The sequence below is a fragment of the Misgurnus anguillicaudatus genome, chromosome 21, assembly GCF_027580225.2.
Source record: "Misgurnus anguillicaudatus chromosome 21, ASM2758022v2, whole genome shotgun sequence".
Classification (NCBI taxonomy): Eukaryota; Metazoa; Chordata; class Actinopteri; order Cypriniformes; family Cobitidae; genus Misgurnus; species Misgurnus anguillicaudatus.
Genome location: NC_073357.2, coordinates 11,602,696 through 11,625,226, shown reverse-complemented (window position 1 = coordinate 11,625,226; position 22,531 = coordinate 11,602,696). Strand labels below are relative to the sequence as shown.

Here is a 22,531-nt window from a genome sequence, read left to right as displayed (position 1 = left end):
GCTGGAATGTTTGGAATATTTTATTAGACACAATGTGATTTTTACTGATTTGATTTTAAATAAAATTGGGATAGAACAAAGTGCTATGTGTAAAGTGTGCCAAGAAAAGGAAGAATGGATTTTACATATGTTTTTATATTGTAAAGGATTGAAGGAATTTTTAAAGAAATGTAAGTGGGTGGTTAAAGACCTGACAGAGCAGTGGGACGAAAATGTAATGGAATGGAATAGAGTGGTAATGTTTGGATGGGAAAAGAAGTGTGATAACAAAATGTTTATAAACCTATGGCTATTGCTAATAAAAAACGCAATCTGGGAAAGAAGAACTGTGGCTAAAAGGGAAAAAATTGTTTTAGATGTTTGGACTGTTATGAAAAGAAAAACAGAGTTGTATATAAAAAGACTATATGTGTATTTTAAATGTGAAAATATGTTGCAAAGCTTTTATTGTGTTTTTACGCCACAAGTCTATTGTGTTTTAAAAACTCTCAAATGGAAACTGCCAGAGAGTGAAGGGGATGTTTGATTTGTTTGTTTGTTTTAAGCTTGTGATTTTAATACTGATGTAAATGTTATGTGGAAAAATGTATGCATTAAAAATGTAAATGTTTGATTTTCTAATAAAAAAAAAAAAAAAAAAAAGCACGCCCGCTCTCGTCTGATCTCGGAAGCCAAGCAGGGTCGGGCCTGGTTAGTACTTGGATGGGAGACCGCCTGGGAATACCAGGTGCTGTAAGCATTTAATTCTTTATTTAATTAATTATTTAATTATTTATTCATATAATTTTTTTCCAGAAATGCATCCTTTCTGTAAGCGTTCGCCGATGGCATGGCGTTGCCACATTAGTCTTGAAGTGGCTCTCGAATCGAGTCAGCGCTCGCTTACGGCCACACCACCCTGAGCACGCCCGCTCTCGTCTGATCTCGGAAGCCAAGCAGGGTCGGGCCTGGTTAGTACTTGGATGGGAGACCGCCTGGGAATACCAGGTGCTGTAAGCATTTAATTCTTTATTTAATTAATTATTTAATTATTTATTCATATAATTTTTTTCCAGAAATGCATCCTTTCTGTAAGCGTTCGCCGATGGCATGGCGTTGCCACATTAGTCTTGAAGTGGCTCTCGAATCGAGTCAGCGCTCGCTTACGGCCACACCACCCTGAGCACGCCCGCTCTCGTCTGATCTCGGAAGCCAAGCAGGGTCGGGCCTGGTTAGTACTTGGATGGGAGACCGCCTGGGAATACCAGGTGCTGTAAGCATTTAATTCTTTATTTAATTAATTATTTAATTATTTATTCATATAATTTTTTTCCAGAAATGCATCCTTTCTGTAAGCGTTCGCCGATGGCATGGCGTTGCCACATTAGTCTTGAAGTGGCTCTCGAATCGAGTCAGCGCTCGCTTACGGCCACACCACCCTGAGCACGCCCGCTCTCGTCTGATCTCGGAAGCCAAGCAGGGTCGGGCCTGGTTAGTACTTGGATGGGAGACCGCCTGGGAATACCAGGTGCTGTAAGCATTTAATTCTTTATTTAATTAATTATTTAATTATTTATTCATATAATTTTTTTCCAGAAATGCATCCTTTCTGTAAGCGTTCGCCGATGGCATGGCGTTGCCACATTAGTCTTGAAGTGGCTCTCGAATCGAGTCAGCGCTCGCTTACGGCCACACCACCCTGAGCACGCCCGCTCTCGTCTGATCTCGGAAGCCAAGCAGGGTCGGGCCTGGTTAGTACTTGGATGGGAGACCGCCTGGCAATACCAGGTGCTGTAAGCATTTAATTCTTTATTTAATTAATTATTTAATTATTTATTCATATAATTTTTTTCCAGAAATGCATCCTTTCTGTAAGCGTTCGCCGATGGCATGGCGTTGCCACATTAGTCTTGAAGTGGCTCTCGAATCGAGTCAGCGCTCGCTTACGGCCACACCACCCTGAGCACGCCCGCTCTCGTCTGATCTCGGAAGCCAAGCAGGGTCGGGCCTGGTTAGTACTTGGATGGGAGACCGCCTGGGAATACCAGGTGCTGTAAGCATTTAATTCTTTATTTAATTAATTATTTAATTATTTATTCATATAATTTTTTTCCAGAAATGCATCCTTTCTGTAAGCGTTCGCCGATGGCATGGCGTTGCCACATTAGTCTTGAAGTGGCTCTCGAATCGAGTCAGCGCTCGCTTACGGCCACACCACCCTGAGCACGCCCGCTCTCGTCTGATCTCGGAAGCCAAGCAGGGTCGGGCCTGGTTAGTACTTGGATGGGAGACCGCCTGGGAATACCAGGTGCTGTAAGCATTTAATTCTTTATTTAATTAATTATTTAATTATTTATTCATATAATTTTTTTCCAGAAATGCATCCTTTCTGTAAGCGTTCGCCGATGGCATGGCGTTGCCACATTAGTCTTGAAGTGGCTCTCGAATCGAGTCAGCGCTCGCTTACGGCCACACCACCCTGAGCACGCCCGCTCTCGTCTGATCTCGGAAGCCAAGCAGGGTCGGGCCTGGTTAGTACTTGGATGGGAGACCGCCTGGGAATACCAGGTGCTGTAAGCATTTAATTCTTTATTTAATTAATTATTTAATTATTTATTCATATAATTTTTTTCCAGAAATGCATCCTTTCTGTAAGCGTTCGCCGATGGCATGGCGTTGCCACATTAGTCTTGAAGTGGCTCTCGAATCGAGTCAGCGCTCGCTTACGGCCACACCACCCTGAGCACGCCCGCTCTCGTCTGATCTCGGAAGCCAAGCAGGGTCGGGCCTGGTTAGTACTTGGATGGGAGACCGCCTGGGAATACCAGGTGCTGTAAGCATTTAATTCTTTATTTAATTAATTATTTAATTATTTATTCATATAATTTTTTTCCAGAAATGCATCCTTTCTGTAAGCGTTCGCCGATGGCATGGCGTTGCCACATTAGTCTTGAAGTGGCTCTCGAATCGAGTCAGCGCTCGCTTACGGCCACACCACCCTGAGCACGCCCGCTCTCGTCTGATCTCGGAAGCCAAGCAGGGTCGGGCCTGGTTAGTACTTGGATGGGAGACCGCCTGGGAATACCAGGTGCTGTAAGCATTTAATTCTTTATTTAATTAATTATTTAATTATTTATTCATATAATTTTTTTCCAGAAATGCATCCTTTCTGTAAGCGTTCGCCGATGGCATGGCGTTGCCACATTAGTCTTGAAGTGGCTCTCGAATCGAGTCAGCGCTCGCTTACGGCCACACCACCCTGAGCACGCCCGCTCTCGTCTGATCTCGGAAGCCAAGCAGGGTCGGGCCTGGTTAGTACTTGGATGGGAGACCGCCTGGGAATACCAGGTGCTGTAAGCATTTAATTCTTTATTTAATTAATTATTTAATTATTTATTCATATAATTTTTTTCCAGAAATGCATCCTTTCTGTAAGCGTTCGCCGATGGCATGGCGTTGCCACATTAGTCTTGAAGTGGCTCTCGAATCGAGTCAGCGCTCGCTTACGGCCACACCACCCTGAGCACGCCCGCTCTCGTCTGATCTCGGAAGCCAAGCAGGGTCGGGCCTGGTTAGTACTTGGATGGGAGACCGCCTGGGAATACCAGGTGCTGTAAGCATTTAATTCTTTATTTAATTAATTATTTAATTATTTATTCCTATAATTTTTTTCCAGAAATGCATCCTTTCTGTAAGCGTTCGCCGATGGCATGGCGTTGCCACATTAGTCTTGAAGTGGCTCTCGAATCGAGTCAGCGCTCGCTTACGGCCACACCACCCTGAGCACGCCCGCTCTCGTCTGATCTCGGAAGCCAAGCAGGGTCGGGCCTGTTTAGTACTTGGATGGGAGACCGCCTGGGAATACCAGGTGCTGTAAGCATTTAATTAATTATTTATTCATATAATTTTTTTCCAGAAATGCATCCTTTCTGTAAGCGTTCGCCGATGGCATGGCGTTGCCACATTAGTCTTGAAGTGGCTCTCGAATCGAGTCAGCGCTCGCTTACGGCCACACCACCCTGAGCACGCCCGCTCTCGTCTGATCTCGGAAGCCAAGCAGGGTCGGGCCTGGTTAGTACTTGGATGGGAGACCGCCTGGGAATACCAGGTGCTGTAAGCATTTAATTCTTTATTTAATTAATTATTTAATTATTTATTCATATAATTTTTTTCCAGAAATGCATCCTTTCTGTAAGCGTTCGCCGATGGCATGGCGTTGCCACATTAGTCTTGAAGTGGCTCTCGAATCGAGTCAGCGCTCGCTTACGGCCACACCACCCTGAGCACGCCCGCTCTCGTCTGATCTCGGAAGCCAAGCAGGGTCGGGCCTGGTTAGTACTTGGATGGGAGACCGCCTGGGAATACCAGGTGCTGTAAGCATTTAATTCTTTATTTAATTAATTATTTAATTATTTATTCATATAATTTTTTTCCAGAAATGCATCCTTTCTGTAAGCGTTCGCCGATGGCATGGCGTTGCCACATTAGTCTTGAAGTGGCTCTCGAATCGAGTCAGCGCTCGCTTACGGCCACACCACCCTGAGCACGCCCGCTCTCGTCTGATCTCGGAAGCCAAGCAGGGTCGGGCCTGGTTAGTACTTGGATGGGAGACCGCCTGGGAATACCAGGTGCTGTAAGCATTTAATTCTTTATTTAATTAATTATTTAATTATTTATTCATATAATTTTTTTCCAGAAATGCATCCTTTCTGTAAGCGTTCGCCGATGGCATGGCGTTGCCACATTAGTCTTGAAGTGGCTCTCGAATCGAGTCAGCGCTCGCTTACGGCCACACCACCCTGAGCACGCCCGCTCTCGTCTGATCTCGGAAGCCAAGCAGGGTCGGGCCTGTTTAGTACTTGGATGGGAGACCGCCTGGGAATACCAGGTGCTGTAAGCATTTAATTCTTTATTTAATTAATTATTTAATTATTTATTCATATAATTTTTTTCCAGAAATGCATCCTTTCTGTAAGCGTTCGCCGATGGCATGGCGTTGCCACATTAGTCTTGAAGTGGCTCTCGAATCGAGTCAGCGCTCGCTTACGGCCACACCACCCTGAGCACGCCCGCTCTCGTCTGATCTCGGAAGCCAAGCAGGGTCGGGCCTGGTTAGTACTTGGATGGGAGACCGCCTGGGAATACCAGGTGCTGTAAGCATTTAATTCTTTATTTAATTAATTATTTAATTATTTATTCATATAATTTTTTTCCAGAAATGCATCCTTTCTGTAAGCGTTCGCCGATGGCATGGCGTTGCCACATTAGTCTTGAAGTGGCTCTCGAATCGAGTCAGCGCTCGCTTACGGCCACACCACCCTGAGCACGCCCGCTCTCGTCTGATCTCGGAAGCCAAGCAGGGTCGGGCCTGGTTAGTACTTGGATGGGAGACCGCCTGGGAATACCAGGTGCTGTAAGCATTTAATTCTTTATTTAATTAATTATTTAATTATTTATTCATATAATTTTTTTCCAGAAATGCATCCTTTCTGTAAGCGTTCGCCGATGGCATGGCGTTGCCACATTAGTCTTGAAGTGGCTCTCGAATCGAGTCAGCGCTCGCTTACGGCCACACCACCCTGAGCACGCCCGCTCTCGTCTGATCTCGGAAGCCAAGCAGGGTCGGGCCTGTTTAGTACTTGGATGGGAGACCGCCTGGGAATACCAGGTGCTGTAAGCATTTAATTCTTTATTTAATTAATTATTTAATTATTTATTCATATAATTTTTTTCCAGAAATGCATCCTTTCTGTAAGCGTTCGCCGATGGCATGGCGTTGCCACATTAGTCTTGAAGTGGCTCTCGAATCGAGTCAGCGCTCGCTTACGGCCACACCACCCTGAGCACGCCCGCTCTCGTCTGATCTCGGAAGCCAAGCAGGGTCGGGCCTGGTTAGTACTTGGATGGGAGACCGCCTGGGAATACCAGGTGCTGTAAGCATTTAATTCTTTATTTAATTAATTATTTAATTATTTATTCATATAATTTTTTTCCAGAAATGCATCCTTTCTGTAAGCGTTCGCCGATGGCATGGCGTTGCCACATTAGTCTTGAAGTGGCTCTCGAATCGAGTCAGCGCTCGCTTACGGCCACACCACCCTGAGCACGCCCGCTCTCGTCTGATCTCGGAAGCCAAGCAGGGTCGGGCCTGGTTAGTACTTGGATGGGAGACCGCCTGGGAATACCAGGTGCTGTAAGCATTTAATTCTTTATTTAATTAATTATTTAATTATTTATTCATATAATTTTTTTCCAGAAATGCATCCTTTCTGTAAGCGTTCGCCGATGGCATGGCGTTGCCACATTAGTCTTGAAGTGGCTCTCGAATCGAGTCAGCGCTCGCTTACGGCCACACCACCCTGAGCACGCCCGCTCTCGTCTGATCTCGGAAGCCAAGCAGGGTCGGGCCTGGTTAGTACTTGGATGGGAGACCGCCTGGGAATACCAGGTGCTGTAAGCATTTAATTCTTTATTTAATTAATTATTTAATTATTTATTCATATAATTTTTTTCCAGAAATGCATCCTTTCTGTAAGCGTTCGCCGATGGCATGGCGTTGCCACATTAGTCTTGAAGTGGCTCTCGAATCGAGTCAGCGCTCGCTTACGGCCACACCACCCTGAGCACGCCCGCTCTCGTCTGATCTCGGAAGCCAAGCAGGGTCGGGCCTGGTTAGTACTTGGATGGGAGACCGCCTGGGAATACCAGGTGCTGTAAGCATTTAATTCTTTATTTAATTAATTATTTAATTATTTATTCATATAATTTTTTTCCAGAAATGCATCCTTTCTGTAAGCGTTCGCCGATGGCATGGCGTTGCCACATTAGTCTTGAAGTGGCTCTCGAATCGAGTCAGCGCTCGCTTACGGCCACACCACCCTGAGCACGCCCGCTCTCGTCTGATCTCGGAAGCCAAGCAGGGTCGGGCCTGGTTAGTACTTGGATGGGAGACCGCCTGGGAATACCAGGTGCTGTAAGCATTTAATTCTTTATTTAATTAATTATTTAATTATTTATTCATATAATTTTTTTCCAGAAATGCATCCTTTCTGTAAGCGTTCGCCGATGGCATGGCGTTGCCACATTAGTCTTGAAGTGGCTCTCGAATCGAGTCAGCGCTCGCTTACGGCCACACCACCCTGAGCACGCCCGCTCTCGTCTGATCTCGGAAGCCAAGCAGGGTCGGGCCTGGTTAGTACTTGGATGGGAGACCGCCTGGGAATACCAGGTGCTGTAAGCATTTAATTCTTTATTTAATTAATTATTTAATTATTTATTCATATAATTTTTTTCCAGAAATGCATCCTTTCTGTAAGCGTTCGCCGATGGCATGGCGTTGCCACATTAGTCTTGAAGTGGCTCTCGAATCGAGTCAGCGCTCGCTTACGGCCACACCACCCTGAGCACGCCCGCTCTCGTCTGATCTCGGAAGCCAAGCAGGGTCGGGCCTGGTTAGTACTTGGATGGGAGACCGCCTGGGAATACCAGGTGCTGTAAGCATTTAATTCTTTATTTAATTAATTATTTAATTATTTATTCATATAATTTTTTTCCAGAAATGCATCCTTTCTGTAAGCGTTCGCCGATGGCATGGCGTTGCCACATTAGTCTTGAAGTGGCTCTCGAATCGAGTCAGCGCTCGCTTACGGCCACACCACCCTGAGCACGCCCGCTCTCGTCTGATCTCGGAAGCCAAGCAGGGTCGGGCCTGGTTAGTACTTGGATGGGAGACCGCCTGGGAATACCAGGTGCTGTAAGCATTTAATTCTTTATTTAATTAATTATTTAATTATTTATTCATATAATTTTTTTCCAGAAATGCATCCTTTCTGTAAGCGTTCGCCGATGGCATGGCGTTGCCACATTAGTCTTGAAGTGGCTCTCGAATCGAGTCAGCGCTCGCTTACGGCCACACCACCCTGAGCACGCCCGCTCTCGTCTGATCTCGGAAGCCAAGCAGGGTCGGGCCTGGTTAGTACTTGGATGGGAGACCGCCTGGGAATACCAGGTGCTGTAAGCATTTAATTAATTATTTATTCATATAATTTTTTTCCAGAAATGCATCCTTTCTGTAAGCGTTCGCCGATGGCATGGCGTTGCCACATTAGTCTTGAAGTGGCTCTCGAATCGAGTCAGCGCTCGCTTACGGCCACACCACCCTGAGCACGCCCGCTCTCGTCTGATCTCGGAAGCCAAGCAGGGTCGGGCCTGGTTAGTACTTGGATGGGAGACCGCCTGGGAATACCAGGTGCTGTAAGCATTTAATTCTTTATTTAATTAATTATTTAATTATTTATTCATATAATTTTTTTCCAGAAATGCATCCTTTCTGTAAGCGTTCGCCGATGGCATGGCGTTGCCACATTAGTCTTGAAGTGGCTCTCGAATCGAGTCAGCGCTCGCTTACGGCCACACCACCCTGAGCACGCCCGCTCTCGTCTGATCTCGGAAGCCAAGCAGGGTCGGGCCTGGTTAGTACTTGGATGGGAGACCGCCTGGGAATACCAGGTGCTGTAAGCATTTAATTCTTTATTTAATTAATTATTTAATTATTTATTCATATAATTTTTTTCCAGAAATGCATCCTTTCTGTAAGCGTTCGCCGATGGCATGGCGTTGCCACATTAGTCTTGAAGTGGCTCTCGAATCGAGTCAGCGCTCGCTTACGGCCACACCACCCTGAGCACGCCCGCTCTCGTCTGATCTCGGAAGCCAAGCAGGGTCGGGCCTGGTTAGTACTTGGATGGGAGACCGCCTGGGAATACCAGGTGCTGTAAGCATTTAATTCTTTATTTAATTAATTATTTAATTATTTATTCATATAATTTTTTTCCAGAAATGCATCCTTTCTGTAAGCGTTCGCCGATGGCATGGCGTTGCCACATTAGTCTTGAAGTGGCTCTCGAATCGAGTCAGCGCTCGCTTACGGCCACACCACCCTGAGCACGCCCGCTCTCGTCTGATCTCGGAAGCCAAGCAGGGTCGGGCCTGGTTAGTACTTGGATGGGAGACCGCCTGGGAATACCAGGTGCTGTAAGCATTTAATTCTTTATTTAATTAATTATTTAATTATTTATTCATATAATTTTTTTCCAGAAATGCATCCTTTCTGTAAGCGTTCGCCGATGGCATGGCGTTGCCACATTAGTCTTGAAGTGGCTCTCGAATCGAGTCAGCGCTCGCTTACGGCCACACCACCCTGAGCACGCCCGCTCTCGTCTGATCTCGGAAGCCAAGCAGGGTCGGGCCTGGTTAGTACTTGGATGGGAGACCGCCTGGGAATACCAGGTGCTGTAAGCATTTAATTCTTTATTTAATTAATTATTTAATTATTTATTCATATAATTTTTTTCCAGAAATGCATCCTTTCTGTAAGCGTTCGCCGATGGCATGGCGTTGCCACATTAGTCTTGAAGTGGCTCTCGAATCGAGTCAGCGCTCGCTTACGGCCACACCACCCTGAGCACGCCCGCTCTCGTCTGATCTCGGAAGCCAAGCAGGGTCGGGCCTGGTTAGTACTTGGATGGGAGACCGCCTGGGAATACCAGGTGCTGTAAGCATTTAATTCTTTATTTAATTAATTATTTAATTATTTATTCATATAATTTTTTTCCAGAAATGCATCCTTTCTGTAAGCGTTCGCCGATGGCATGGCGTTGCCACATTAGTCTTGAAGTGGCTCTCGAATCGAGTCAGCGCTCGCTTACGGCCACACCACCCTGAGCACGCCCGCTCTCGTCTGATCTCGGAAGCCAAGCAGGGTCGGGCCTGGTTAGTACTTGGATGGGAGACCGCCTGGGAATACCAGGTGCTGTAAGCATTTAATTCTTTATTTAATTAATTATTTAATTATTTATTCATATAATTTTTTTCCAGAAATGCATCCTTTCTGTAAGCGTTCGCCGATGGCATGGCGTTGCCACATTAGTCTTGAAGTGGCTCTCGAATCGAGTCAGCGCTCGCTTACGGCCACACCACCCTGAGCACGCCCGCTCTCGTCTGATCTCGGAAGCCAAGCAGGGTCGGGCCTGGTTAGTACTTGGATGGGAGACCGCCTGGGAATACCAGGTGCTGTAAGCATTTAATTCTTTATTTAATTAATTATTTAATTATTTATTCATATAATTTTTTTCCAGAAATGCATCCTTTCTGTAAGCGTTCGCCGATGGCATGGCGTTGCCACATTAGTCTTGAAGTGGCTCTCGAATCGAGTCAGCGCTCGCTTACGGCCACACCACCCTGAGCACGCCCGCTCTCGTCTGATCTCGGAAGCCAAGCAGGGTCGGGCCTGGTTAGTACTTGGATGGGAGACCGCCTGGGAATACCAGGTGCTGTAAGCATTTAATTCTTTATTTAATTAATTATTTAATTATTTATTCATATAATTTTTTTCCAGAAATGCATCCTTTCTGTAAGCGTTCGCCGATGGCATGGCGTTGCCACATTAGTCTTGAAGTGGCTCTCGAATCGAGTCAGCGCTCGCTTACGGCCACACCACCCTGAGCACGCCCGCTCTCGTCTGATCTCGGAAGCCAAGCAGGGTCGGGCCTGGTTAGTACTTGGATGGGAGACCGCCTGGGAATACCAGGTGCTGTAAGCATTTAATTCTTTATTTAATTAATTATTTAATTATTTATTCATATAATTTTTTTCCAGAAATGCATCCTTTCTGTAAGCGTTCGCCGATGGCATGGCGTTGCCACATTAGTCTTGAAGTGGCTCTCGAATCGAGTCAGCGCTCGCTTACGGCCACACCACCCTGAGCACGCCCGCTCTCGTCTGATCTCGGAAGCCAAGCAGGGTCGGGCCTGGTTAGTACTTGGATGGGAGACCGCCTGGGAATACCAGGTGCTGTAAGCATTTAATTCTTTATTTAATTAATTATTTAATTATTTATTCATATAATTTTTTTCCAGAAATGCATCCTTTCTGTAAGCGTTCGCCGATGGCATGGCGTTGCCACATTAGTCTTGAAGTGGCTCTCGAATCGAGTCAGCGCTCGCTTACGGCCACACCACCCTGAGCACGCCCGCTCTCGTCTGATCTCGGAAGCCAAGCAGGGTCGGGCCTGGTTAGTACTTGGATGGGAGACCGCCTGGGAATACCAGGTGCTGTAAGCATTTAATTCTTTATTTAATTAATTATTTAATTATTTATTCATATAATTTTTTTCCAGAAATGCATCCTTTCTGTAAGCGTTCGCCGATGGCATGGCGTTGCCACATTAGTCTTGAAGTGGCTCTCGAATCGAGTCAGCGCTCGCTTACGGCCACACCACCCTGAGCACGCCCGCTCTCGTCTGATCTCGGAAGCCAAGCAGGGTCGGGCCTGGTTAGTACTTGGATGGGAGACCGCCTGGGAATACCAGGTGCTGTAAGCATTTAATTCTTTATTTAATTAATTATTTAATTATTTATTCATATAATTTTTTTCCAGAAATGCATCCTTTCTGTAAGCGTTCGCCGATGGCATGGCGTTGCCACATTAGTCTTGAAGTGGCTCTCGAATCGAGTCAGCGCTCGCTTACGGCCACACCACCCTGAGCACGCCCGCTCTCGTCTGATCTCGGAAGCCAAGCAGGGTCGGGCCTGGTTAGTACTTGGATGGGAGACCGCCTGGGAATACCAGGTGCTGTAAGCATTTAATTCTTTATTTAATTAATTATTTAATTATTTATTCATATAATTTTTTTCCAGAAATGCATCCTTTCTGTAAGCGTTCGCCGATGGCATGGCGTTGCCACATTAGTCTTGAAGTGGCTCTCGAATCGAGTCAGCGCTCGCTTACGGCCACACCACCCTGAGCACGCCCGCTCTCGTCTGATCTCGGAAGCCAAGCAGGGTCGGGCCTGGTTAGTACTTGGATGGGAGACCGCCTGGGAATACCAGGTGCTGTAAGCATTTAATTAATTATTTAATTATTTATTCATATAATTTTTTTCCAGAAATGCATCCTTTCTGTAAGCGTTCGCCGATGGCATGGCGTTGCCACATTAGTCTTGAAGTGGCTCTCGAATCGAGTCAGCGCTCGCTTACGGCCACACCACCCTGAGCACGCCCGCTCTCGTCTGATCTCGGAAGCCAAGCAGGGTCGGGCCTGGTTAGTACTTGGATGGGAGACCGCCTGGGAATACCAGGTGCTGTAAGCATTTAATTCTTTATTTAATTAATTATTTAATTATTTATTCATATAATTTTTTTCCAGAAATGCATCCTTTCTGTAAGCGTTCGCCGATGGCATGGCGTTGCCACATTAGTCTTGAAGTGGCTCTCGAATCGAGTCAGCGCTCGCTTACGGCCACACCACCCTGAGCACGCCCGCTCTCGTCTGATCTCGGAAGCCAAGCAGGGTCGGGCCTGGTTAGTACTTGGATGGGAGACCGCCTGGGAATACCAGGTGCTGTAAGCATTTAATTAATTATTTAATTATTTATTCATATAATTTTTTTCCAGAAATGCATCCTTTCTGTAAGCGTTCGCCGATGGCATGGCGTTGCCACATTAGTCTTGAAGTGGCTCTCGAATCGAGTCAGCGCTCGCTTACGGCCACACCACCCTGAGCACGCCCGCTCTCGTCTGATCTCGGAAGCCAAGCAGGGTCGGGCCTGGTTAGTACTTGGATGGGAGACCGCCTGGGAATACCAGGTGCTGTAAGCATTTAATTCTTTATTTAATTAATTATTTAATTATTTATTCATATAATTTTTTTCCAGAAATGCATCCTTTCTGTAAGCGTTCGCCGATGGCATGGCGTTGCCACATTAGTCTTGAAGTGGCTCTCGAATCGAGTCAGCGCTCGCTTACGGCCACACCACCCTGAGCACGCCCGCTCTCGTCTGATCTCGGAAGCCAAGCAGGGTCGGGCCTGGTTAGTACTTGGATGGGAGACCGCCTGGGAATACCAGGTGCTGTAAGCATTTAATTCTTTATTTAATTAATTATTTAATTATTTATTCATATAATTTTTTTCCAGAAATGCATCCTTTCTGTAAGCGTTCGCCGATGGCATGGCGTTGCCACATTAGTCTTGAAGTGGCTCTCGAATCGAGTCAGCGCTCGCTTACGGCCACACCACCCTGAGCACGCCCGCTCTCGTCTGATCTCGGAAGCCAAGCAGGGTCGGGCCTGGTTAGTACTTGGATGGGAGACCGCCTGGGAATACCAGGTGCTGTAAGCATTTAATTCTTTATTTAATTAATTATTTAATTATTTATTCATATAATTTTTTTCCAGAAATGCATCCTTTCTGTAAGCGTTCGCCGATGGCATGGCGTTGCCACATTAGTCTTGAAGTGGCTCTCGAATCGAGTCAGCGCTCGCTTACGGCCACACCACCCTGAGCACGCCCGCTCTCGTCTGATCTCGGAAGCCAAGCAGGGTCGGGCCTGGTTAGTACTTGGATGGGAGACCGCCTGGGAATACCAGGTGCTGTAAGCATTTAATTCTTTATTTAATTAATTATTTAATTATTTATTCATATAATTTTTTTCCAGAAATGCATCCTTTCTGTAAGCGTTCGCCGATGGCATGGCGTTGCCACATTAGTCTTGAAGTGGCTCTCGAATCGAGTCAGCGCTCGCTTACGGCCACACCACCCTGAGCACGCCCGCTCTCGTCTGATCTCGGAAGCCAAGCAGGGTCGGGCCTGGTTAGTACTTGGATGGGAGACCGCCTGGGAATACCAGGTGCTGTAAGCATTTAATTCTTTATTTAATTAATTATTTAATTATTTATTCATATAATTTTTTTCCAGAAATGCATCCTTTCTGTAAGCGTTCGCCGATGGCATGGCGTTGCCACATTAGTCTTGAAGTGGCTCTCGAATCGAGTCAGCGCTCGCTTACGGCCACACCACCCTGAGCACGCCCGCTCTCGTCTGATCTCGGAAGCCAAGCAGGGTCGGGCCTGGTTAGTACTTGGATGGGAGACCGCCTGGGAATACCAGGTGCTGTAAGCATTTAATTCTTTATTTAATTAATTATTTAATTATTTATTCATATTATTTTTTTCCAGAAATGCATCCTTTCTGTAAGCGTTCGCCGATGGCATGGCGTTGCCACATTAGTCTTGAAGTGGCTCTCGAATCGAGTCAGCGCTCGCTTACGGCCACACCACCCTGAGCACGCCCGCTCTTGTCTGATCTCGGAAGCCAAGCAGGGTCGGGCCTGGTTAGTACTTGGATGGGAGACCGCCTGGGAATACCAGGTGCTGTAAGCATTTAATTAATTATTTAATTATTTATTCATATAATTTTTTTCCAGAAATGCATCCTTTCTGTAAGCGTTCGCCGATGGCATGGCGTTGCCACATTAGTCTTGAAGTGGCTCTCGAATCGAGTCAGCGCTCGCTTACGGCCACACCACCCTGAGCACGCCCGCTCTCGTCTGATCTCGGAAGCCAAGCAGGGTCGGGCCTGGTTAGTACTTGGATGGGAGACCGCCTGGGAATACCAGGTGCTGTAAGCATTTAATTCTTTATTTAATTAATTATTTAATTATTTATTCATATAATTTTTTTCCAGAAATGCATCCTTTCTGTAAGCGTTCGCCGATGGCATGGCGTTGCCACATTAGTCTTGAAGTGGCTCTCGAATCGAGTCAGCGCTCGCTTACGGCCACACCACCCTGAGCACGCCCGCTCTCGTCTGATCTCGGAAGCCAAGCAGGGTCGGGCCTGGTTAGTACTTGGATGGGAGACCGCCTGGGAATACCAGGTGCTGTAAGCATTTAATTCTTTATTTAATTAATTATTTAATTATTTATTCATATAATTTTTTTCCAGAAATGCATCCTTTCTGTAAGCGTTCGCCGATGGCATGGCGTTGCCACATTAGTCTTGAAGTGGCTCTCGAATCGAGTCAGCGCTCGCTTACGGCCACACCACCCTGAGCACGCCCGCTCTCGTCTGATCTCGGAAGCCAAGCAGGGTCGGGCCTGGTTAGTACTTGGATGGGAGACCGCCTGGGAATACCAGGTGCTGTAAGCATTTAATTCTTTATTTAATTAATTATTTAATTATTTATTCATATAATTTTTTTCCAGAAATGCATCCTTTCTGTAAGCGTTCGCCGATGGCATGGCGTTGCCACATTAGTCTTGAAGTGGCTCTCGAATCGAGTCAGCGCTCGCTTACGGCCACACCACCCTGAGCACGCCCGCTCTCGTCTGATCTCGGAAGCCAAGCAGGGTCGGGCCTGGTTAGTACTTGGATGGGAGACCGCCTGGGAATACCAGGTGCTGTAAGCATTTAATTCTTTATTTAATTAATTATTTAATTATTTATTCATATAATTTTTTTCCAGAAATGCATCCTTTCTGTAAGCGTTCGCCGATGGCATGGCGTTGCCACATTAGTCTTGAAGTGGCTCTCGAATCGAGTCAGCGCTCGCTTACGGCCACACCACCCTGAGCACGCCCGCTCTCGTCTGATCTCGGAAGCCAAGCAGGGTCGGGCCTGGTTAGTACTTGGATGGGAGACCGCCTGGGAATACCAGGTGCTGTAAGCATTTAATTCTTTATTTAATTAATTATTTAATTATTTATTCATATAATTTTTTTCCAGAAATGCATCCTTTCTGTAAGCGTTCGCCGATGGCATGGCGTTGCCACATTAGTCTTGAAGTGGCTCTCGAATCGAGTCAGCGCTCGCTTACGGCCACACCACCCTGAGCACGCCCGCTCTCGTCTGATCTCGGAAGCCAAGCAGGGTCGGGCCTGGTTAGTACTTGGATGGGAGACCGCCTGGGAATACCAGGTGCTGTAAGCATTTAATTCTTTATTTAATTAATTATTTAATTATTTATTCATATAATTTTTTTCCAGAAATGCATCCTTTCTGTAAGCGTTCGCCGATGGCATGGCGTTGCCACATTAGTCTTGAAGTGGCTCTCGAATCGAGTCAGCGCTCGCTTACGGCCACACCACCCTGAGCACGCCCGCTCTCGTCTGATCTCGGAAGCCAAGCAGGGTCGGGCCTGGTTAGTACTTGGATGGGAGACCGCCTGGGAATACCAGGTGCTGTAAGCATTTAATTCTTTATTTAATTAATTATTTAATTATTTATTCATATAATTTTTTTCCAGAAATGCATCCTTTCTGTAAGCGTTCGCCGATGGCATGGCGTTGCCACATTAGTCTTGAAGTGGCTCTCGAATCGAGTCAGCGCTCGCTTACGGCCACACCACCCTGAGCACGCCCGCTCTCGTCTGATCTCGGAAGCCAAGCAGGGTCGGGCCTGGTTAGTACTTGGATGGGAGACCGCCTGGGAATACCAGGTGCTGTAAGCATTTAATTCTTTATTTAATTAATTATTTAATTATTTATTCATATAATTTTTTTCCAGAAATGCATCCTTTCTGTAAGCGTTCGCCGATGGCATGGCGTTGCCACATTAGTCTTGAAGTGGCTCTCGAATCGAGTCAGCGCTCGCTTACGGCCACACCACCCTGAGCACGCCCGCTCTCGTCTGATCTCGGAAGCCAAGCAGGGTCGGGCCTGGTTAGTACTTGGATGGGAGACCGCCTGGGAATACCAGGTGCTGTAAGCATTTAATTAATTATTTAATTATTTATTCATATAATTTTTTTCCAGAAATGCATCCTTTCTGTAAGCGTTCGCCGATGGCATGGCGTTGCCACATTAGTCTTGAAGTGGCTCTCGAATCGAGTCAGCGCTCGCTTACGGCCACACCACCCTGAGCACGCCCGCTCTCGTCTGATCTCGGAAGCCAAGCAGGGTCGGGCCTGGTTAGTACTTGGATGGGAGACCGCCTGGGAATACCAGGTGCTGTAAGCATTTAATTCTTTATTTAATTAATTATTTAATTATTTATTCATATAATTTTTTTCCAGAAATGCATCCTTTCTGTAAGCGTTCGCCGATGGCATGGCGTTGCCACATTAGTCTTGAAGTGGCTCTCGAATCGAGTCAGCGCTCGCTTACGGCCACACCACCCTGAGCACGCCCGCTCTCGTCTGATCTCGGAAGCCAAGCAGGGTCGGGCCTGGTTAGTACTTGGATGGGAGACCGCCTGGGAATACCAGGTGCTGTAAGCATTTAATTCTTTATTTAATTAATTATTTAATTATTTATTCATATAATTTTTTTCCAGAAATGCATCCTTTCTGTAAGCGTTCGCCGATGGCATGGCGTTGCCACATTAGTCTTGAAGTGGCTCTCGAATCGAGTCAGCGCTCGCTTACGGCCACACCACCCTGAGCACGCCCGCTCTCGTCTGATCTCGGAAGCCAAGCAGGGTCGGGCCTGGTTAGTACTTGGATTGGAGACCGCCTGGGAATACCAGGTGCTGTAAGCATTTAATTCTTTATTTAATTAATTATTTAATTATTTATTCATATAATTTTTTCCCAGAAATGCATCCTTTCTGTAAGCGTTCGCCGATGGCATGGCGTTGCCACATTAGTCTTAAAGTGGCTCTCGAATCGAGTCAGCGCTCGCTTACGGCCACACCACCCTGAGGGCGCTAGAGAGCAATCAGGAAGGGAGTTGGCAGCAGTTGGGAGAGGAAGGCTCTCCTCTACTTTGTTTGTTTATTTAGTGTTTTTTGCAGTTATTTGCTCTAAGTTATTTAATTTAGCTATTTTTTGAGTTTAAAAACCACCTAACAGCAGCATTTTGCTGACTGGAGGGTGGTTAAGTTTCTTTTTTATTTTTATCTAATCGCTACAATGGACGGATTTATGGAATACGACGCAGGACTGGCTGGAGAGACAAGGATTGTAAATGAAACTGGACTTTCAGGAGGAACGCGAACGGTCAATGATTCTGGACTGGCAGGAGAAACAAGCATGGCAAACAACAATGGACTGGCAGGGAAATCAAGCATGGTAAACGACAATGGACTAGCAGGAGAAACAAGCACGGTAAACGACAATGAACTGGCAGACGGAACATGTAAAGCTAATGATTCTGGACTGGATAAACGACTACGAGCTGGAAATGAAAGAAATCATAAAGTAAGGAATACATTTTGTGAAAGGATATATTTAAAAGAAGCTACGGTGATCGTAAATGTGGAAAATATTAATGAAGTGAGAGCGGAGGACATTATTAAAGCGGTAACAGAACAATGTGGACATGGGAAAATTTTAGCACTAAGGCCAAGGCAGGGGAAAGAGTACGAACTTACAATGGAAATGGAGGAAGACTGTGACAAACTAATAGATGGATTGACAGTGAAAGGAGTTGAATGTGAAGTAAAAAATCTGCACAATCGGGATTATGTTGTTTCCTTTATGCACCTGCCCGCTTACCTGGATGATTGTAAAATTTTAGAAAAATTGTACGGATGGGGTGTTGAGCCTTTGACAAAAATTAAAAGGAGACGCTACCCAGGCACTGACATAGAGGATGGAACAAGGTTCCTTAAAGTAAGGCTCCCCAAAGAGGTGGCATCATTGCCATATAGCACAAGGCTGGAGACGGTGGAAGGGCTACAGCATTTCCGGGTGATGCACAGTCATCAGGTGAAGACTTGTAGACTGTGCATGAGCCCGGACCACCTGCTGAAAGACTGCCCAAATTTTAAGTGCTATAAATGCAAGGAGCCAGGCCACTTTGCAAAACACTGCAATGCTGTCAGGTGCACGGAGTGTCAAGAATATTTATATAAATGTGAATGCTGGATGGAGGAAGAGGAAGGAGGAGGAGAACAGGCAGGCGGACAGGTGCATGAAGGAAAAAACAACGCGGATGAAGAAACTGATGGAGGACAGGAGGACAAAGAACTACACCAAAGAGAAACAGAAGAAACAATTAGCAATGAGGAAAAAGGGGACAATGGAAAAGAGAATGAAGAAATGATGGAGCAGGACAACCCAATGATGGGAATGAAGATATCAGGGGTGATGGAAGATCAGCAAAGCAATATGGATCAAAATAAAGAAACGGACTGTGAGGAAGAAACAAAGATCAACAACATCGACAGAGAGTTGAGAGGACATACAAGAAGGAGAACAGTGAAGGTAAAACCAAATTTGAATTGTCCAAGAAAAAAGACAAAAGGTAACAAATTTGATGTGTTAAGGGGCCTGGAGGAAGAGAATGATAAATAATGTATTTAAAGTATTTATGTTTCTTTTTTCTTTTAATGGTTTTAAGTTGTGTTTCATTTAATGCAAGAGGACTAATGGACATGCATAAATTTGAACAAGTAAAGGAAAAATGTAAAAGGCAAGACATTATTGCTTTACAAGAAACTAACTGGAATGAAAATGTGATGTTGGATTTTAAAAAGAGATGGGATGGAGGAATTTTATATAACAATGGAGATGGGAGATTTGGGAGAGGTGTGGCATTTTTAATGAATGATGATGTTTTTAAAGTTAGTAAAATTGTATACAAAGACAAGATGGGTAAATGTTTAGTGGTTGAAACAACATATGAAGGAAGAGAAATGGTTTTAGTAAATGTACATGCACCGGTGGAGGATAAAGAAAAGAAAGAGTTTTTTAATGTTTTAAGAAACATTGTGAAAAGGTACAAAGAAATAATAATGATGGGGGATTTTAATACTGTTTTTAGTAAACAAGATATGGCTGAAGGAATGGTTTTTAAAAGTGATACGGGAAGAAGAGAATTAAAAGTTTTAATGGAAGAAAATAATATAATAGATGTTTGGAGAGATAGAAATGAAAGGAAAAAAGAATTCTCAAGGAGACAAATAGTGGGGAATTTTGTATGCCAAACCAGAATAGATTTTATTTTATGTAGCAGAAATGTGGAGAATTTTATCCAAAAGATCAAGTATGAAGAAACAGTTTTTAGCGATCATAAGTTTGTATTTTTTATAGTGGATTGGAGTAAAATGCAAAGAGGGCCTGGAGTTTGGATTTTAAATGCACAGATTTTAAAGAATGAAGGTTATGTTGCAGATGTTAAAGAAATCATAGAAAAGGAAAAGGGAAATAAAATGTATGAAGAAGATAAGAGAATATGGTGGGAGAATGTAAAATTTCTAATAAAACAATTCTCTATAAAACATTGTAGTCTTATACAGAAATGTAAAAGGTACAAAAAACAAGAAATGCAAGAAAATTTGGAAATTGAATTAAAAAAAGACAACAAAGATATAGAAAGGATAAAAGAAATAGAGGGAATACTGAAAGAAATAGAAGAAAAACAATATGAGGGGGCGAGGCTTAGAAGCAAAGCAAAATATGTGGTGGAGGGAGAGAAATGCACAAAATTCTTTTTTGATTTGGAAAAAAAGAGAGGGAAAGCTGAAAGTATAAAAGAAATAAGAGGGAAAAATGGGAAAATTGTAGAAGGGAATATAAAGATCTTAGAAGAAGTAAAATGCTTTTATGAGGATCTGTTCAGTGCAAGGGGTGTGGAGGAGGAAGAAAAAAAGAAACTGTTAAATCAGATAAAAACAAAAGTAGGCCAGGAAGATAAAGAAGAGTGTGATCAAGAAATCAGAGAAGAGGAGATTGAAAGAGCAATAGATGAACTCAATAAAAAGAAAAGTCCAGGAATAGATGGTTTGGGAACTGAATTTTATGTCTGTTTTAAAGGAGTTTTAACCAAGGTTTTAAATGAGGTTTTTAAAGAAACTTTTAAAAAAGGAGAAATCAATGAAAGAACAGGAATGGGATTAATGAAACTAATATATAAAAGAAAAGGAGAAAAAGAAGATTTAAAAAATTATAGGCCAATTACAATGTTAAATACAGATCTTAAAATTTTAGCCAAGGTTCTAGCAAACAGATTAAAAGAAGTAATACCGAGTATAATTCAGACAAACCAGGCATATGGAGTAAAAGGAAGGGATATAGCGGACATAACAATGAGCATAAGAGACACTATATGGTACATGAATGAAAAAAAAGAGGAAGGGTATGTAATTAGTTTAGATTTTGAAAAAGCTTTTGATAGGGTCGAGCACAAGTATTTATTTGAGGTTTTAAGGAGTTTTGGTTTTGGGGAGGTTTTTACAAAATGGATTGAGATTTTATATAAAGGTGCACTAACAAAGATCAAATGTAATGGTTTTTTAACAGATTGTTTTAAAATTACAAGATCAATTAGACAGGGGTGTCCACTCTCAGCTTTACTATACTCACTAGTATCAGAACCACTAGGACTTCTTATAAGACAAAAAGAAGGAATAACTGGAATAGAAATTGAAAAAAATAATGCAGAGGGAAAGGTTTTCCAATATGCAGACGACACGACGATTATTGTGAAGACAAAAGAAAGCGTCAAAGAAGTAATGAATGTTGTAAATGAATACTGTAGAGGGTCGGGAAGCAAAGTAAACGAGGATAAGACAACGTACATGAGATTTGGCAAAGCTATGATTTTAACAGAATGTTTTAATTTCAAAGAAGTGGAAGAAATTAGAATCTTAGGAATTTTAATGGGGAAGAATGAGAAGAAAGCAAGAGATGAAATGTGGGAGCAACTGATAACAGAGATAGAGAAAAGGTTAAATTTTTGGAAACTGAGGACTTTAAATTTGAAGGGGAAGGTTTTAATATTGAATGTTTTAATGGTTTCAAAGTTGTGGTATGTTTTATATGTTTCTGAAATGCCTGTATGGACTGAAAAGAGGTTGAAGAAATGTTTTCTTGATTTTTTATGGGAGGGGAAACCGGCAAGAATTGCATATAACACAATTTTAGGGGAGGTGGAAAAGGGGGGTCTGAGATTAATGGATGTGGAACAGAGGAAAAATGCACTGAGAGTTAAAATTGTAAAGAAATACCTAAACAAAGAGAAAAAAACTGAGTGGAAGAAAACAATGGAATATTTTTTAAACAAATGTGGTAATTTTAACATGGGAGACAATACACTATGGATGAAAACAAAAAATTGGATGACAGAAGGACTACCTGAGTTTTATCGAGAAATGCTTAGTGCTTGGGGAAAGTTTTTATCAAATATTGAGTATGAGCCACAAGGGAGAGAGAACATTTTAAACCAACCTTTGTTTTTAAATAACAACATTTTAAAACAAGGAAAAAACTGTTTTTTAAGAAATGGATGGAGGTGGGAATATTAAAAGTAAGAGATGTTTTATATGAGTTTAAAGAGGGTTTTTTACAGACACAATATATTGTGGACACGATGGAAGAGCCAAAGGAAGATTATAATGTACAGGAAATAACAAACAAATATGAAATCATTAAGAATGCAATACCAAAAGAATGGATTGAAAGAATAGAGTGTTTTGAAGAAGAACCAAAAGTAAATAAAATCTCTGTGAAATTGGGGGAAAAAAGCCATGATTTTAAAGAATGTACTGTAAAAGTGTTTTATTGTGTTTTTAGAGATTATGTTTTTAAAGAACCAACTGCAAATAAGTACTGGGTGGAAAAATTCAAAGATTTAAAAGAAGAGTGTATCTGGAGAAACATGAGAGGGAAATGTGTTGAGATAAAGCTGGAATGTTTGGAATATTTTATTAGACACAATGTGATTTTTACTGATTTGATTTTAAATAAAATTGGGATAGAACAAAGTGCTATGTGTAAAGTGTGCCAAGAAAAGGAAGAATGGATTTTACATATGTTTTTATATTGTAAAGGATTG

General features: G+C 43.7%; 1 protein-coding gene, 62 non-coding genes and 2 pseudogenes across 63 annotated transcripts; all 65 read left to right on the top strand.

Annotated features, from left to right (window-relative positions):
- Positions 1-880: 880 nt before the first annotated feature.
- On the top strand, positions 881-999 carry LOC141358323 (5S ribosomal RNA). Its single transcript, XR_012364817.1, has one exon. It is a non-coding gene; the product is annotated as a 5S ribosomal RNA (ribosomal RNA).
- Positions 1,000-1,140: 141 nt separating this feature from the next.
- LOC141358311 (5S ribosomal RNA) lies at positions 1,141-1,259 on the top strand. The gene has a single exon (XR_012364804.1). It is a non-coding gene; the product is annotated as a 5S ribosomal RNA (ribosomal RNA).
- A 141-nt stretch (positions 1,260-1,400) lies between these two features.
- LOC141358301 (5S ribosomal RNA) lies at positions 1,401-1,519 on the top strand. The gene has a single exon (XR_012364792.1). It is a non-coding gene; the product is annotated as a 5S ribosomal RNA (ribosomal RNA).
- A 141-nt stretch (positions 1,520-1,660) lies between these two features.
- LOC141353708 (5S ribosomal RNA) lies at positions 1,661-1,779 on the top strand (annotated as a pseudogene).
- A 141-nt stretch (positions 1,780-1,920) lies between these two features.
- Positions 1,921-2,039, top strand: LOC141358293 (5S ribosomal RNA). Its single transcript, XR_012364782.1, has one exon. It is a non-coding gene; the product is annotated as a 5S ribosomal RNA (ribosomal RNA).
- A 141-nt stretch (positions 2,040-2,180) lies between these two features.
- On the top strand, positions 2,181-2,299 carry LOC141358280 (5S ribosomal RNA). Its single transcript, XR_012364769.1, has one exon. It is a non-coding gene; the product is annotated as a 5S ribosomal RNA (ribosomal RNA).
- A 141-nt stretch (positions 2,300-2,440) lies between these two features.
- LOC141358270 (5S ribosomal RNA) lies at positions 2,441-2,559 on the top strand. Its single transcript, XR_012364759.1, has one exon. It is a non-coding gene; the product is annotated as a 5S ribosomal RNA (ribosomal RNA).
- Positions 2,560-2,700: 141 nt separating this feature from the next.
- Positions 2,701-2,819, top strand: LOC141358259 (5S ribosomal RNA). Its single transcript, XR_012364748.1, has one exon. It is a non-coding gene; the product is annotated as a 5S ribosomal RNA (ribosomal RNA).
- Positions 2,820-2,960: 141 nt separating this feature from the next.
- LOC141358248 (5S ribosomal RNA) lies at positions 2,961-3,079 on the top strand. Its single transcript, XR_012364737.1, has one exon. It is a non-coding gene; the product is annotated as a 5S ribosomal RNA (ribosomal RNA).
- Positions 3,080-3,220: 141 nt separating this feature from the next.
- Positions 3,221-3,339, top strand: LOC141358237 (5S ribosomal RNA). The gene has a single exon (XR_012364726.1). It is a non-coding gene; the product is annotated as a 5S ribosomal RNA (ribosomal RNA).
- A 141-nt stretch (positions 3,340-3,480) lies between these two features.
- On the top strand, positions 3,481-3,599 carry LOC141358227 (5S ribosomal RNA). Its single transcript, XR_012364716.1, has one exon. It is a non-coding gene; the product is annotated as a 5S ribosomal RNA (ribosomal RNA).
- A 141-nt stretch (positions 3,600-3,740) lies between these two features.
- On the top strand, positions 3,741-3,859 carry LOC141357554 (5S ribosomal RNA). Its single transcript, XR_012364041.1, has one exon. It is a non-coding gene; the product is annotated as a 5S ribosomal RNA (ribosomal RNA).
- Positions 3,860-3,980: 121 nt separating this feature from the next.
- LOC141358217 (5S ribosomal RNA) lies at positions 3,981-4,099 on the top strand. The gene has a single exon (XR_012364706.1). It is a non-coding gene; the product is annotated as a 5S ribosomal RNA (ribosomal RNA).
- A 141-nt stretch (positions 4,100-4,240) lies between these two features.
- On the top strand, positions 4,241-4,359 carry LOC141358208 (5S ribosomal RNA). The gene has a single exon (XR_012364697.1). It is a non-coding gene; the product is annotated as a 5S ribosomal RNA (ribosomal RNA).
- A 141-nt stretch (positions 4,360-4,500) lies between these two features.
- LOC141358198 (5S ribosomal RNA) lies at positions 4,501-4,619 on the top strand. The gene has a single exon (XR_012364687.1). It is a non-coding gene; the product is annotated as a 5S ribosomal RNA (ribosomal RNA).
- A 141-nt stretch (positions 4,620-4,760) lies between these two features.
- On the top strand, positions 4,761-4,879 carry LOC141357553 (5S ribosomal RNA). Its single transcript, XR_012364040.1, has one exon. It is a non-coding gene; the product is annotated as a 5S ribosomal RNA (ribosomal RNA).
- A 141-nt stretch (positions 4,880-5,020) lies between these two features.
- On the top strand, positions 5,021-5,139 carry LOC141358189 (5S ribosomal RNA). The gene has a single exon (XR_012364677.1). It is a non-coding gene; the product is annotated as a 5S ribosomal RNA (ribosomal RNA).
- Positions 5,140-5,280: 141 nt separating this feature from the next.
- Positions 5,281-5,399, top strand: LOC141358178 (5S ribosomal RNA). Its single transcript, XR_012364666.1, has one exon. It is a non-coding gene; the product is annotated as a 5S ribosomal RNA (ribosomal RNA).
- A 141-nt stretch (positions 5,400-5,540) lies between these two features.
- LOC141357552 (5S ribosomal RNA) lies at positions 5,541-5,659 on the top strand. The gene has a single exon (XR_012364039.1). It is a non-coding gene; the product is annotated as a 5S ribosomal RNA (ribosomal RNA).
- Positions 5,660-5,800: 141 nt separating this feature from the next.
- Positions 5,801-5,919, top strand: LOC141358168 (5S ribosomal RNA). Its single transcript, XR_012364656.1, has one exon. It is a non-coding gene; the product is annotated as a 5S ribosomal RNA (ribosomal RNA).
- A 141-nt stretch (positions 5,920-6,060) lies between these two features.
- Positions 6,061-6,179, top strand: LOC141358158 (5S ribosomal RNA). Its single transcript, XR_012364646.1, has one exon. It is a non-coding gene; the product is annotated as a 5S ribosomal RNA (ribosomal RNA).
- A 141-nt stretch (positions 6,180-6,320) lies between these two features.
- Positions 6,321-6,439, top strand: LOC141358149 (5S ribosomal RNA). Its single transcript, XR_012364637.1, has one exon. It is a non-coding gene; the product is annotated as a 5S ribosomal RNA (ribosomal RNA).
- Positions 6,440-6,580: 141 nt separating this feature from the next.
- LOC141358140 (5S ribosomal RNA) lies at positions 6,581-6,699 on the top strand. The gene has a single exon (XR_012364628.1). It is a non-coding gene; the product is annotated as a 5S ribosomal RNA (ribosomal RNA).
- A 141-nt stretch (positions 6,700-6,840) lies between these two features.
- LOC141358130 (5S ribosomal RNA) lies at positions 6,841-6,959 on the top strand. Its single transcript, XR_012364619.1, has one exon. It is a non-coding gene; the product is annotated as a 5S ribosomal RNA (ribosomal RNA).
- Positions 6,960-7,100: 141 nt separating this feature from the next.
- Positions 7,101-7,219, top strand: LOC141358119 (5S ribosomal RNA). Its single transcript, XR_012364608.1, has one exon. It is a non-coding gene; the product is annotated as a 5S ribosomal RNA (ribosomal RNA).
- Positions 7,220-7,360: 141 nt separating this feature from the next.
- LOC141358108 (5S ribosomal RNA) lies at positions 7,361-7,479 on the top strand. Its single transcript, XR_012364597.1, has one exon. It is a non-coding gene; the product is annotated as a 5S ribosomal RNA (ribosomal RNA).
- A 141-nt stretch (positions 7,480-7,620) lies between these two features.
- LOC141358097 (5S ribosomal RNA) lies at positions 7,621-7,739 on the top strand. The gene has a single exon (XR_012364586.1). It is a non-coding gene; the product is annotated as a 5S ribosomal RNA (ribosomal RNA).
- Positions 7,740-7,880: 141 nt separating this feature from the next.
- Positions 7,881-7,999, top strand: LOC141358089 (5S ribosomal RNA). Its single transcript, XR_012364578.1, has one exon. It is a non-coding gene; the product is annotated as a 5S ribosomal RNA (ribosomal RNA).
- Positions 8,000-8,120: 121 nt separating this feature from the next.
- LOC141358077 (5S ribosomal RNA) lies at positions 8,121-8,239 on the top strand. The gene has a single exon (XR_012364566.1). It is a non-coding gene; the product is annotated as a 5S ribosomal RNA (ribosomal RNA).
- Positions 8,240-8,380: 141 nt separating this feature from the next.
- On the top strand, positions 8,381-8,499 carry LOC141358067 (5S ribosomal RNA). The gene has a single exon (XR_012364556.1). It is a non-coding gene; the product is annotated as a 5S ribosomal RNA (ribosomal RNA).
- Positions 8,500-8,640: 141 nt separating this feature from the next.
- On the top strand, positions 8,641-8,759 carry LOC141358056 (5S ribosomal RNA). Its single transcript, XR_012364545.1, has one exon. It is a non-coding gene; the product is annotated as a 5S ribosomal RNA (ribosomal RNA).
- A 141-nt stretch (positions 8,760-8,900) lies between these two features.
- On the top strand, positions 8,901-9,019 carry LOC141358048 (5S ribosomal RNA). The gene has a single exon (XR_012364537.1). It is a non-coding gene; the product is annotated as a 5S ribosomal RNA (ribosomal RNA).
- Positions 9,020-9,160: 141 nt separating this feature from the next.
- On the top strand, positions 9,161-9,279 carry LOC141358037 (5S ribosomal RNA). Its single transcript, XR_012364526.1, has one exon. It is a non-coding gene; the product is annotated as a 5S ribosomal RNA (ribosomal RNA).
- A 141-nt stretch (positions 9,280-9,420) lies between these two features.
- Positions 9,421-9,539, top strand: LOC141358027 (5S ribosomal RNA). The gene has a single exon (XR_012364516.1). It is a non-coding gene; the product is annotated as a 5S ribosomal RNA (ribosomal RNA).
- A 141-nt stretch (positions 9,540-9,680) lies between these two features.
- Positions 9,681-9,799, top strand: LOC141358016 (5S ribosomal RNA). The gene has a single exon (XR_012364505.1). It is a non-coding gene; the product is annotated as a 5S ribosomal RNA (ribosomal RNA).
- A 141-nt stretch (positions 9,800-9,940) lies between these two features.
- On the top strand, positions 9,941-10,059 carry LOC141358005 (5S ribosomal RNA). Its single transcript, XR_012364494.1, has one exon. It is a non-coding gene; the product is annotated as a 5S ribosomal RNA (ribosomal RNA).
- Positions 10,060-10,200: 141 nt separating this feature from the next.
- On the top strand, positions 10,201-10,319 carry LOC141357996 (5S ribosomal RNA). Its single transcript, XR_012364484.1, has one exon. It is a non-coding gene; the product is annotated as a 5S ribosomal RNA (ribosomal RNA).
- A 141-nt stretch (positions 10,320-10,460) lies between these two features.
- Positions 10,461-10,579, top strand: LOC141357987 (5S ribosomal RNA). Its single transcript, XR_012364475.1, has one exon. It is a non-coding gene; the product is annotated as a 5S ribosomal RNA (ribosomal RNA).
- Positions 10,580-10,720: 141 nt separating this feature from the next.
- Positions 10,721-10,839, top strand: LOC141357976 (5S ribosomal RNA). Its single transcript, XR_012364464.1, has one exon. It is a non-coding gene; the product is annotated as a 5S ribosomal RNA (ribosomal RNA).
- Positions 10,840-10,980: 141 nt separating this feature from the next.
- On the top strand, positions 10,981-11,099 carry LOC141357966 (5S ribosomal RNA). Its single transcript, XR_012364454.1, has one exon. It is a non-coding gene; the product is annotated as a 5S ribosomal RNA (ribosomal RNA).
- Positions 11,100-11,240: 141 nt separating this feature from the next.
- Positions 11,241-11,359, top strand: LOC141357955 (5S ribosomal RNA). Its single transcript, XR_012364443.1, has one exon. It is a non-coding gene; the product is annotated as a 5S ribosomal RNA (ribosomal RNA).
- Positions 11,360-11,500: 141 nt separating this feature from the next.
- On the top strand, positions 11,501-11,619 carry LOC141357947 (5S ribosomal RNA). The gene has a single exon (XR_012364435.1). It is a non-coding gene; the product is annotated as a 5S ribosomal RNA (ribosomal RNA).
- A 141-nt stretch (positions 11,620-11,760) lies between these two features.
- LOC141357938 (5S ribosomal RNA) lies at positions 11,761-11,879 on the top strand. The gene has a single exon (XR_012364426.1). It is a non-coding gene; the product is annotated as a 5S ribosomal RNA (ribosomal RNA).
- Positions 11,880-12,008: 129 nt separating this feature from the next.
- LOC141357929 (5S ribosomal RNA) lies at positions 12,009-12,127 on the top strand. The gene has a single exon (XR_012364418.1). It is a non-coding gene; the product is annotated as a 5S ribosomal RNA (ribosomal RNA).
- A 141-nt stretch (positions 12,128-12,268) lies between these two features.
- Positions 12,269-12,387, top strand: LOC141357919 (5S ribosomal RNA). The gene has a single exon (XR_012364408.1). It is a non-coding gene; the product is annotated as a 5S ribosomal RNA (ribosomal RNA).
- A 129-nt stretch (positions 12,388-12,516) lies between these two features.
- Positions 12,517-12,635, top strand: LOC141357909 (5S ribosomal RNA). Its single transcript, XR_012364398.1, has one exon. It is a non-coding gene; the product is annotated as a 5S ribosomal RNA (ribosomal RNA).
- Positions 12,636-12,776: 141 nt separating this feature from the next.
- LOC141357898 (5S ribosomal RNA) lies at positions 12,777-12,895 on the top strand. The gene has a single exon (XR_012364387.1). It is a non-coding gene; the product is annotated as a 5S ribosomal RNA (ribosomal RNA).
- A 141-nt stretch (positions 12,896-13,036) lies between these two features.
- Positions 13,037-13,155, top strand: LOC141357887 (5S ribosomal RNA). Its single transcript, XR_012364376.1, has one exon. It is a non-coding gene; the product is annotated as a 5S ribosomal RNA (ribosomal RNA).
- Positions 13,156-13,296: 141 nt separating this feature from the next.
- Positions 13,297-13,415, top strand: LOC141357876 (5S ribosomal RNA). The gene has a single exon (XR_012364365.1). It is a non-coding gene; the product is annotated as a 5S ribosomal RNA (ribosomal RNA).
- Positions 13,416-13,556: 141 nt separating this feature from the next.
- On the top strand, positions 13,557-13,675 carry LOC141357866 (5S ribosomal RNA). The gene has a single exon (XR_012364355.1). It is a non-coding gene; the product is annotated as a 5S ribosomal RNA (ribosomal RNA).
- Positions 13,676-13,816: 141 nt separating this feature from the next.
- Positions 13,817-13,935, top strand: LOC141357855 (5S ribosomal RNA). The gene has a single exon (XR_012364344.1). It is a non-coding gene; the product is annotated as a 5S ribosomal RNA (ribosomal RNA).
- A 141-nt stretch (positions 13,936-14,076) lies between these two features.
- On the top strand, positions 14,077-14,195 carry LOC141358308 (5S ribosomal RNA). Its single transcript, XR_012364801.1, has one exon. It is a non-coding gene; the product is annotated as a 5S ribosomal RNA (ribosomal RNA).
- A 129-nt stretch (positions 14,196-14,324) lies between these two features.
- On the top strand, positions 14,325-14,443 carry LOC141357844 (5S ribosomal RNA). The gene has a single exon (XR_012364332.1). It is a non-coding gene; the product is annotated as a 5S ribosomal RNA (ribosomal RNA).
- A 141-nt stretch (positions 14,444-14,584) lies between these two features.
- LOC141357833 (5S ribosomal RNA) lies at positions 14,585-14,703 on the top strand. Its single transcript, XR_012364321.1, has one exon. It is a non-coding gene; the product is annotated as a 5S ribosomal RNA (ribosomal RNA).
- A 141-nt stretch (positions 14,704-14,844) lies between these two features.
- On the top strand, positions 14,845-14,963 carry LOC141357824 (5S ribosomal RNA). Its single transcript, XR_012364311.1, has one exon. It is a non-coding gene; the product is annotated as a 5S ribosomal RNA (ribosomal RNA).
- A 141-nt stretch (positions 14,964-15,104) lies between these two features.
- On the top strand, positions 15,105-15,223 carry LOC141357812 (5S ribosomal RNA). Its single transcript, XR_012364299.1, has one exon. It is a non-coding gene; the product is annotated as a 5S ribosomal RNA (ribosomal RNA).
- Positions 15,224-15,364: 141 nt separating this feature from the next.
- On the top strand, positions 15,365-15,483 carry LOC141357800 (5S ribosomal RNA). The gene has a single exon (XR_012364287.1). It is a non-coding gene; the product is annotated as a 5S ribosomal RNA (ribosomal RNA).
- Positions 15,484-15,624: 141 nt separating this feature from the next.
- On the top strand, positions 15,625-15,743 carry LOC141357791 (5S ribosomal RNA). Its single transcript, XR_012364278.1, has one exon. It is a non-coding gene; the product is annotated as a 5S ribosomal RNA (ribosomal RNA).
- A 141-nt stretch (positions 15,744-15,884) lies between these two features.
- On the top strand, positions 15,885-16,003 carry LOC141357780 (5S ribosomal RNA). Its single transcript, XR_012364267.1, has one exon. It is a non-coding gene; the product is annotated as a 5S ribosomal RNA (ribosomal RNA).
- Positions 16,004-16,144: 141 nt separating this feature from the next.
- LOC141357769 (5S ribosomal RNA) lies at positions 16,145-16,263 on the top strand. The gene has a single exon (XR_012364256.1). It is a non-coding gene; the product is annotated as a 5S ribosomal RNA (ribosomal RNA).
- A 141-nt stretch (positions 16,264-16,404) lies between these two features.
- On the top strand, positions 16,405-16,523 carry LOC141357761 (5S ribosomal RNA). Its single transcript, XR_012364248.1, has one exon. It is a non-coding gene; the product is annotated as a 5S ribosomal RNA (ribosomal RNA).
- A 129-nt stretch (positions 16,524-16,652) lies between these two features.
- On the top strand, positions 16,653-16,771 carry LOC129416380 (5S ribosomal RNA). Its single transcript, XR_008635305.2, has one exon. It is a non-coding gene; the product is annotated as a 5S ribosomal RNA (ribosomal RNA).
- Positions 16,772-16,912: 141 nt separating this feature from the next.
- On the top strand, positions 16,913-17,031 carry LOC141357741 (5S ribosomal RNA). Its single transcript, XR_012364228.1, has one exon. It is a non-coding gene; the product is annotated as a 5S ribosomal RNA (ribosomal RNA).
- A 141-nt stretch (positions 17,032-17,172) lies between these two features.
- On the top strand, positions 17,173-17,291 carry LOC129414282 (5S ribosomal RNA; annotated as a pseudogene).
- Positions 17,292-17,506: 215 nt separating this feature from the next.
- LOC141353297 (uncharacterized) lies at positions 17,507-19,318 on the top strand. The gene has a single exon (XM_073859780.1). The coding sequence runs from the start codon at positions 17,665-17,667 to the stop codon at positions 19,048-19,050; it is 1,386 nt and encodes a 461-aa protein (XP_073715881.1). The 5' UTR covers positions 17,507-17,664; the 3' UTR covers positions 19,051-19,318.
- The last annotated feature ends 3,213 nt before the right edge of the window (positions 19,319-22,531 follow it).

Bases quoted from the DNA above. Each gene is read 5' to 3' on its own strand.
- LOC141353297 (XM_073859780.1), top strand. From the start codon at position 17,665: ATGGACGGATTTATGGAATACGACGCAGGACTGGCTGGAGAGACAAGG.